The sequence below is a fragment of the Sinocyclocheilus rhinocerous genome, unplaced genomic scaffold (genome assembly GCF_001515625.1).
Source record: "Sinocyclocheilus rhinocerous isolate Xijiao unplaced genomic scaffold, SAMN03320098_v1.1 scaffold306, whole genome shotgun sequence".
NCBI lineage: Eukaryota > Metazoa > Chordata > Actinopteri > Cypriniformes > Cyprinidae > Sinocyclocheilus > Sinocyclocheilus rhinocerous.
In genome coordinates, this window is record NW_015662161.1 from 1156052 (window position 1) to 1166785 (window position 10734).

At 37.7% G+C, this 10734-nt stretch overlaps 2 protein-coding genes across 2 annotated transcripts in view; both read left to right on the forward strand.

Moving 5' to 3' along the window:
* The window catches only part of LOC107727543 (gap junction gamma-1 protein-like), a 10717-nt gene extending 5303 nt beyond the window's left edge, over positions 1-5414 (forward strand). The window contains exons 2-3 of the mRNA XM_016537434.1: positions 3778-4664; positions 4972-5414. Coding sequence (XP_016392920.1) covers positions 3807-4664; positions 4972-5358 — 1245 coding nt within the window. The 5' untranslated portion in view covers positions 3778-3806 and the 3' untranslated portion in view covers positions 5359-5414. The remainder of the gene's footprint in view (positions 1-3777; positions 4665-4971) is intronic.
* Positions 5415-9190: 3776 nt separating this feature from the next.
* iba57 (iron-sulfur cluster assembly factor IBA57) overlaps positions 9191-10734 on the forward strand; it is a 4951-nt gene continuing 3407 nt past the window's right edge. Inside the window, exon 1 of the mRNA XM_016537374.1 lies at positions 9191-9694. Within this exon, the coding sequence (XP_016392860.1) occupies positions 9354-9694 (341 nt within the window). The 5' untranslated portion in view covers positions 9191-9353. The remainder of the gene's footprint in view (positions 9695-10734) is intronic.

The window sequence follows — 10734 nt, forward strand, 5'->3', positions numbered from 1 at the left end:
CCAATGTTGATATTTCAAATCACCAAAACAAGCACGCCCCTACCCCAAAAGGGACTCGCCCCTATTTTGATAGCTCCGCCCCACACATACGTACGCAACCCATGCAATGATTGTGGCGGAATCTGCTGTATTATTATTATTATTATCTGCTGTATTAAACATATTATCTTACTTTTCGGACACACGAAATTTACACGGGTCCTACTTCTTGCCTTATCGTAAGCCTTTTTTTGTTCCGCAAAAGTTTTCCTCTTTTGTTTTTTATCTGCCATCTCTATCTTTCGGTCGTCGCTCAGCTCGGCTAATTTCCGTCCTGTGGACTGAACGCTCTCTCCTCTGCATCACGAGTAGACACGCCCCTTACTGCTGATTGGCTACAAGTTTGGTTTGGTACTCAGCCCGACTCAGTTTTCTAAAGCGTTTTTGAAAAAATACATACCCCACCTTTGATTAAATTTAAATAGAATAGTAAATAATTCCTTAAAAAATAACATTACAAATGAAGAGTTCAGATGCAAAAGCCTCTAAGTGCCATCTGAAATTTTCTTCTAAAATGAGCATTTTTCAGGCTCTCATGTGTAGGTTCAGTAATTTCACTTTAATGGCAATTAATAGGTTATTTTCTTTGCCATTAAAGTGAAATAACTGAACATAAATATAGGAGCCTGAGAAAAATGCTCATTTTAGAAGAAAATTTCTGATGGCACTTAGATGCTTTTGCATCTGAACTCTTCATTTGTAATGTTATTTTTTGCATCTTTTGCATCTGAACTCTTCAAATATAGAATTGAATAGTATAATAGTATATGTAATAGTATAAACTATTATAAACTTCTTCTACCTTCCAAAATAAGTAAGTAAATAAATAAATAATGCAGCACCACCCAAAGTTTTAGTGCCTTTTCATGCATTTCATGTTCAGAATATGCATGTGTTTTAACAAATAACTAACAGTTTTCTGTCAAAAATAGATATTTTTATTAATTAAATGTTTACACATGTAGATACACGTGTTGTAAAGAATTTTTCAAATAGTACAAAGAATGTCCACTATTAAAAGTCTTGAATCATGATTGTTTATTTAATATGATTGTGTAATGTTTACAATGATATCACTTTGTTTTTAAAAGAGCTAAAGACTCGGATATGTGTTGGATCATGTTCTGAATAATCTTTGCTAGACAGACCCATGGGCTGAGCTCTGACTGATATTTTGTGGCCGAGTTTTGTCCTTAGGGTCTTTTCAGTCTTGTTCAGGGAACAATTCAGCTGTGACCTGAAATAAACCGGAGTTCGGAAATGACTTGATTTGTGTGTAGTGAGAGAGAATGCTGCTTCATTGCGTGACAGACAATATCAAAGAACTGCACATCCTGTTACCTTACCTGCAGAAAAATCACTCAAAACACCATAGGAAATTCATCCATATAGGGAACTATTGGCAAATAATCCAAGAAGAGTTCTCAGTAATAAACAGAGCTCTGAGAAGGGCATTGATAATGAGTATAAGGTGTTAGTACTGCTGGAATGCACTGTGCATTATTCACAGTGGTCCTTTGCAGAGTATATTTGATTATTACAAAGAATATTGTACCTCTTGTTGTATTTAACTTACGATAGGCTATTTTAAGGATTTTGCATGTACAAGCACAGCCCATTATGTTTATTCTCCAGTACCTCAAACACATCAGACATCAATCAGCTTTTAAAGGAAAGTAGAGGTGTTCTTTCAGTTACACCAGTCATAGGTCAGTCCAGAAAAGAGTGAAGTTGAGGCAAGGATCTTTTTGTTAGCAGTCTTTATTTACACAACAAAGGAATCCAATATCACAGGATAAGCTAACCAAATTGCAACAGTTTGACATAAACAAATGTGATTATATGTTGTGTATGCTAGGTTAAAGAGATAGGCCTTTATTTAAGATTCTGTCATCATTTACTCACCCTCCACTGTTTCAAACCTATATGGGTTTCTTTCTTCTGTTGAACACAGACAAAGATATTTTGAAGAATGTAGGTAATCAAACAGTTGATGGTAGCCATTGACTTGTATGGAAAAAATACTATGGAAATTAATGGCTACCAGCAAAGTGTTTAGTTACACACATTCTTCAAAATGTCTTCTTTTGTGTTAAACAGAAGATAGAAAAAGTTTTGGGAATAATGAAAGTTTTTGGACTAATGAAACTTGCAGTATGATTTTATAGCACAATGAACTCCTTTATTTCAAAAGATGAAAGAAAATGTGATTTCTCAATTCATGACCCTTTAAAAAACATTGATCATCACTATGTTCTACTTAATCAGAAAGCTGACAAATTGATATGAGCTTTCAGGGTTTATGGTGCCTGTTTGGAACACCCTAATATCTAGTACATCTAGTGTGTGAATTTTCACGGTGCAATCTGACAATTGGTTTATTTTGCACAACAGTTTTGCCGTGTTTAACTCATTCAACCATCTTAAAGATCTTTTAAATCAGAGGTCACCAAACTTGGTCCTGGAGGGCCGGTGTCCTGCAGAGTTTAGCTCCAACTTGCCTCAGAACACCTGCCTGGAGTGGCTGCAGTTTGGCCCACTGAATGGCAAAAAGACTGAATGGAAGCATTGGTTTTCAGCATGAATGCTGCGACAGAACACACAAAACACATCTAAGAGCTTTGCAATTGACAGTACAAATAGATTTGATGAGAAATCTGAGGTATTTTTTTTTACAGACTGCCGAAAGCTACAGAAAAGAAAAGCAAATGGATCCCTGTAATTCAAAGAAACAAATGGACTCCAGGCAGCGAAACACGGATTTGCAGTTATCATTTTATGTTAATATGTTGAATTTTGCTGTAAAATTCTACCCTATATATAGTATTGTTATATGTCGTATTACTCATCAATTAAATATTTACCGTCTTATATTCTGCATTACTGAATGTTTTTAAATACACACTGACAAATCTATACTATAAGTTTTTGGGCTGGACGACATGACGATATATATTGATATACGTGATCACTCGGATTTAGACCAACCTATTTTGTATTTACAAAATGTGTTCACAGGCAAATTTGCTTTATGTATTTCTCCAGCGTCTAAATCAGGCACATGTAAATGTCAGTAAACACCATTCCTGGCTGCATATCGATATCATGGACCACTGGATCTTTGGTAAGAAGTAAGGAACCTGATTATTGTTTGATTTACTCATGTTTTCGCAGCTTCCCTATTAAATCCAGTCATGCAGCAGGCTCTTTTGCCACTCAATCCGGCTGAGGGGGCGTGTTCTGGCGGGAAAGTTGTGTCAATGCATACACTCTATACCTAGTAAGACCTTGATTAGCTGGTTCAGGTGTGTTTGATTAGGGTTGTAGCTAAACTCTACAGGACACCGGCCCTCCAGGATTAAGGCCCTGTCCACACGAACGCGGTTATTTTTAAAACCGCAGCTTTTTCTACGCGGTTTGGCCGTTCGTCTAAAACGGAAGAAGGAAAAACTAACCCTAACTATAAAAATACCTGTGTACGTGTGAACATGGCCAAAGTTTGGTGACCCCTGTTTTAGATATTTGAGTTTTTATTATATATGTTTTACATCTAAATCTCGCACCTTGCAAACATCACTGATGTTTTTTTTGTTGTGTTTTTTTTTTGTTAATGAAGCTGCATAACTCAGGACATGGCAATCAAGTCTTTTGTGTCATTTTCCCAGTATCTTTTATATGAATGCATATAGAATTTTTTATTTTATTCAGCTTACATTTCTCATTTTCCTTTATTTGCAGAACATAAGTAAAGAGTCTCTGTCACCAACATGAGTTGGAGCTTTCTCACTCGACTATTGGAGGAAATCCACAACCACTCCACGTTTGTGGGGAAAGTTTGGCTGACTGTGTTAATTATTTTCCGGATCGTTCTGACCGCAGTGGGAGGTGAGTCAATCTACTCCGATGAGCAGACAAAGTTCACCTGCAACACTAAGCAGCCCGGCTGTGACAACGTATGCTACGATTCCTTCGCCCCGCTGTCACACGTCCGGTTCTGGGTGTTCCAGATCATCATGATATCCACCCCCTCCGTCATGTATCTGGGTTATGCCATCCATAAGATCGCCCGTACCTCAGAGGAGGAGCGGTGCAAGAACCAGATTTATCAAAAGAGGAATCGCCACAGTCGGTGGAGAAATGGACACCACCGAGAGGAAGTCTTGGAGGAAGATGACGCCGAGCCAATGATCTATGAAGAAGACACTTTGGATGAGCAGGAGGTCAAACCAGAGACAGACAAGGGCAAAAGCCAAGATCCAGCGAAGCATGATGGCCGCCGTAGAATCATGCAAGAAGGCTTGATGAGGATGTATGTGCTTCAGCTTTTATTCCGTGCCATCTTTGAGGTGGGGTTCCTCACGGGTCAATATCTCCTTTACGGCTTCCGTGTTAACCCTTCGTATGTCTGCAACAAGATCCCATGTCCGCATAGGGTAGACTGCTTCGTATCACGACCCACCGAGAAGACCATCTTTTTACTCATCATGTATGTGGTGAGCTGTCTTTGTCTGCTGCTCAATGTTTGTGAGATGTTCCACTTGGGGATTGGTGCCTTCCGTGACACTCTTCGTAAACGTCGAAGCCATGGTCAACAACCTCCATACGGCTACCCTTACTCCAGGAACATTTCTAGTTCTCCGCCAGGGTACAACCTGGTGGTTAAATCGGACAAACCGGGTCGCTTACGGCTTCCGTGTTAACCCTTCGTATGTCTGCAACAAGATCCCATGCCCGCACAGAGTAGACTGCTTCGTATCACGACCCACCGAGAAGACCATCTTTTTACTCATCATGTATGTGGTGAGCTGTCTTTGTCTGCTGCTCAATGTTTGTGAGATGTTCCACTTGGGGATTGGTGCCTTCCGTGACACTCTTCGTAAACGTCGAAGCCATGGTCAACAACCTCCATACGGCTACCCTTACTCCAGGAACATTTCTAGTTCTCCGCCAGGGTACAACCTGGTGGTTAAATCGGACAAACCGGGTCGCATTCCCAACAGCATCATCCTACAGGACCAGAACATGCCCAGAGTGCTGCCTGAACAGCATTGCACAAGTCCTGATGAGAATATTCCCTCTGACCTGGCTACACTGCACCACCATTTACGGGTAGCTCAGGAACAACTTGACATGGCGTTTCCGACATATAACACAATAAACGCTCAGATCTCCAGAGCTAGCAGCCCTGTGTCTGGTGGCACAATGACAGAGCAGAACCGGGTCAATACAGCTCAGGAGAAAGAGGGTGCACGACCTAAATCCAGCCCTGAGAGGGCAGGGACAATAGCAAAAAATGGAAAGACTTCTGTGTGGATTTAACTCTTATCTGACTAGTCATGAACCATTATCCTCCAAAACATATTGTTTAGTTAGTGAGGGCATGACTGAACTTTATGTACCCAAGTTCTGTTGAACATTAAACAAAACTGAAAAATAAATATATTGTAGAAGGGTAGTATTCATTTATGAAACTCTTTACATTGCTTTACTGTGTTCTCCCTTCCTCAGAATAATTATTTATGTGCTTCGTATGTTACATATATTAATTGTGACTTTTCTCTAAATTCCAATGCATGCAAGTGTATTGACCATATTGGAAGTCTGTCAAACAATTTAGTCTTTAATGGATCATTGATTTAATTTGACTATATAAGAACATCCCCTATGTATAAGTTCTATAAGTTCTCCTCTTTATGTTCTCCTATTATTCTTAGTCTATGGCTCTGTTCCAAACCAAAGTGAGTCCCCAAGTCTTAAAGTATATGCATACTGGCGTTTCAAAGGCTGTTCCTGTCAGTAAGCAGTAAGATTATGCTGCATTATAAAATTCCTTATTTTGGCCAGATTCTGAGGCTTCACAGTTACTGTATACCTTATGGATAACGCAATCCCAGGATGCATTGTGATGAAAATATGATCACAAATGGCAGATGAAGAGCAACCCTTATATAAATATACTTGCTGTATATATAATAAAAAATGTATTAATCAAAATTGTTATCTTATTAAAAATGCACTTTCACACAAGTGAATGTGCTATATGTATTTTTCACAACATCACATCTTGCCAAATGCAATTGGAATCAATTGTCAATGTCAATTGTGAGTTATTTGTGCTGATCATTGACATTTAATATTGTTGCTACCTATGTAAAATGGTTTCATTTTGAATAGGATGCTTAAAAGACAAGTGAGGCAGCTCACAAGGTTTTGGAACGGAGCGTTCAAATGTACAGGGATACTTCTCATCATTCACCCACTTTCATGCCATCCTAGATGACTTTCTTTCTTCTGAGGAACACGAACATAATGTTAATCCACACCTCCAAAATTGATGAATCAATGTCTTCAGAAGCAGAATGATAGAAAAATACTAATATTTTAGACTATAAAACTATTGCTTTCTAACTGTCAGCCTGGTGTGAATATCAGCATGTTGTGAAGCATGATGTAAGCATGTTGTGAAAACTGCGTGAGAAGTGACGGTCCTCTGTGCTTCTGTGTCACTTCTTGTGCAAGTTTCACAACACACATACGTCACACATCAAGTGTGAACTTATGAACCTGCATTTGAGAGTTGGCCAGAAGCTATGGTTTATAGTTCATTGTTTTATTTCAGAAGACATTGGGTCATCTACTGGAGTCATATGGTTATACCACCGTGTTCATTTAGCATGGTTTTTACGATGTGTCGACTTTGAGACCCATCTGCTTGCATTATATGGACTTACAGAGATGAATTATTTCTCTAAAAATCTCTGTTTGTGCTCCACAGAAGAAAGAAAGTCATATACATCTAGGACGGCATGAGGGGAAGTAAATGATGAGAGCATTTTTGGGTGGGGGATGCCTTTAATTAGTCTAAAAAAAGATTATGCTGATTTTCTTGGTTTCTTCTTTATCAAAAAACATGGATGTGCATATAATATTAATGTGCATTTATAGATTCTATTTGGATTTATATTATGTGGCACTAAAATGATGGACTGAGCCTGCAATGATAAGTTGTACTATTGTCTTATGAAGGTATATTTTAAAGGAGCAGTTCATCCCAAAATTTTAATTTTGCCATTATTTATTAACCCTCAACTTTATTTCTTCTATGGAACACAATTTAATTACAGTAAATGAGGACTGAGGCTTTCGAGCTTCAAAAGGACTCAACAATTGATCCATATGACTTTTGTGTTATATTTCATGTCTTCTAAAGCCATGCAACAGCTCTGTGAATTTAGATCATTATTCACTGAAAATCATTTTTATTTAATATAAAATTCACAAACAGTTCAAATTATTGGCCATGTTCTTGTTCCTTGTCAAAGTGGGTGGTATTGATTAAATTATGCATCAAATAAAAATACATAAGCCTGAATATCCGCATAAAGATGGTCAGGTAAGAGCATCTCAATCACTGCACACCTCATCAGGAATTGAGGCACAGACATTCTGTGAACTCCATAACGGCTGTCGAAAAAAGGTGACACCAAAGACGCTTGAATATGTTGTGTGTTTTAATATAGACAGGTGACGACCGCACAGAGTAGCATTATAACAGAACGTTCAAATGTATCTAGTATGATAATTTTCCATTGTTTCCAAGACCATTATGCACACAGTTTACCTCTGAGCTGTCTGGTGTAACAACTATGAGTATGTTTTGGTGTGTTGGTGGCAAATTCATATGAATTTTTATGATTTGAAAAAAAAAAGTGAGTATTATTTTGTAAGCATTCTTGGATAGGACTTTAAAGAAGTATAATTTCAAAGCTCTGTCAAATGTTTTCTTTAGAATCACTATTCCAAAATGTGCCTTTACAAATGACAATTTTACCGATGATGTTTTATGATGATTAAGAATAATAATAAATGTATGATTCATTTATCAAGATTCTTCGACATTTGAGAGGTTTTTTTTGGGAATCTGTTCAAAATATCTATTTTTTTCCTAGTATATACTGTTCACTAAAACAATATTTCAGAAATGTGCATTATTACAATGTTCAAGTTAAAGAGGCAAATAAATGCAGGAAGTGCTTGCAATACAAAGGTTCAGGCATTGTTCAGATACAAGCTAGACAGGAGAGATTAAGGAAACAGAAAGCAACGTTTTTTATTTTATTTATTTATTTACAATATTTGCTAGTAAAACTACCAAGTGGAGGTACTATGGTTTTGAGGGATACCGGTCCACGGCTCTACCACTGTAGAAAGTGTGATTACAATATTTTATGTATTGACTTTTTGCTATGCACTTATTTACAGCAATTTATAATAAAATTATAAATAAGTCTCTAATAAACTAAATAGTGTGTTGTCCTTGTATAGTTTCCATCAGGGTTTGCTGTGCTGCATGGGGATAGCCTACTCCAATCACTCCCAAAAAGGAGTAGGGCAGGCTATACATTTCCCCACAGACAAAAAAATGTTGAGGCAGGAGTAAACATACTTGAGTATTTTCACTTTTTCACGAAGTTCCCACACACTATTGGGAAGTTTAGTTTTAGGTTTACTAGAAATAAGGAACAGGGGAAGGCTTACAAAACAGGGAGCTGAGATGGTGAAAAACAGTGACAAAATTAGTGTGAAACTTTATTAGCTTCTTGAAATAATTCAATAAAATCAGTTGCGATTTGAGATGCGGAGATTCTGTTTGTTGCACGTTGTCTTAAGGACACGCCCACAACAGAGAAATATTATGAATATTCATGTCAGTGCCACCAAATTTCAGGAACCAAATAAATAGTCCTGTTATTTTAGCATCGCACAAAGTTTAGAAAGCTGTGTTTCAAAGTTTAAAAGGGCGATAGAAAACACTCAAATATGAACCCCTTTGGCTTTCATAAACAAACCGGTTATACGCAGTGTTGGGGGTAACTCATTACAAGTAATGCGAGTTACGTAATCAGATTACTTTTTTCAAGTAACTAGTAAAGTAATTTCGATAAAAAAAGTAACTAAGTAACGTAATTAGTTACTTTTTTAGGGAGTAACGCAATATTGTAATGCATTATTTTAAAAGTAACTTTCCCCAACACTGGTTATACGGCGAACGGGCGATGTATCATAAATATTAATAAAACACGTAACTGATTAAACGGGCCAGGAAGGACGTACACGATTATATTATCAATATTCATGAGGTAAACCTTCACCATAGTAGGATTCGTATCGTTTCGAACATAGATATAACGCCAGTAAACGCACACGCAGTGCATTATGGGAATGAAAATGGAAGGTGAGAGACAACATAACGCAAACTTGTGTCGTTTTGAGGAACTTTGAGCTTTAATAGTTGCGCTGAGGAAAACAACACAATGCAGAGGGTGATTTTGTTTAGCAGTGCTTTCAGAGCGATCCTGACAGGATCAGGCGGACTCCACGCGCGCTATTCTCGCTGCTCGAGACGTGAGAATGTGTGCAGGACTCCGCTTAGAAAACACTCTCAAGATCAACCTAGCGATAATACAGCACACTTTCGCTGTTACAGCTTACCGCACAGGAGTCTCATCAGTGTGTCCGGACAAGACACGACCTCATTTCTTCAAGGAATAATAACCAATGACACGACTCTTCTGGAAGAGGATGCAGTGTGTGCGATGTATGCTCACATTCTCAATGTTCAAGGCAGGACACTGTACGACATCATCCTTTACAGGTAATATACTACATTGTTTTAATATTTTTAGTTCGTTTGAATTGTAAAGTAGACACGGAATGTCATATTAATGTGATTTTAGAAGTCCTGGAGTTTTGTAAATAAGGTTAGTAAGATGTGGGCGTGACCTCAGCATTACCTCACTGTCCCACCCTGGACTAACTTACTGATATGAAGTTGTTCTTCTGCTCTGTTCTTCTACATGTCAGTAAAGCCAGCATGGTTTAGCAGTTCATAAACATCATAAGGAGTTGATATGTAAAGTGGCTTACAAATTAGAATAATATATGTCATCAAATGCATAATTCACCCAAAAATGAAAACTTGCTGAAAAGGTACTCGTTCTCAGGCCATCCAAGATGTGGATGAGCTTGTTTCTTCTTGGGAACAGAGTTGGAGAAATTTAGCATTGCTCAGCAATGTTGACTAATGGATCCTCCTTCATCATTAAGACATTTTTAACTTCTGGCTGAAATAGAAGTCCTCTATTGCTTTTTCCAGTGAAAAAGTAATCTCATCTGAGTCAGGAGAGAAATTTGCACAGATCAATTTGTTGTTTTGAAAAACCATTTTACTTTAGGGGTGCATGGTAATGGTTAAACTGATAATCACAACAATTAATCATGATTATTGTCATTCGAGGAATTTCAATAAGAATTATTGCACTTTCACATAAGGAAAAAATCAAAACGTCAACTTAAATGCATGGTTTAAAGGGGTCATATGATGCGATTTCAATTTTTCCTTTCTCTTTGGAGTGTTACAAGCTCTTGGTGCATAAAGAAGATCTGTAAAGTTGCAAAGACTAAAGTCTCAAATCCAAAGAGATATTCTTTATAAAAGTTAAGAGTCAACCACGCCTACCTAAAACGGCTCGTTCTAACACACCCCACATGTCTACGTCACGATGTGAGAAGATTTGCATAACGCCGCCCAAACGTTCACGCAAAGAAAGAAGGCGTAACTTAAAAATATTTGGCTGCACAACTGTTGATAATTCTAATAATAAATCAGCATATTAGAATGATTTCTGAAGATCA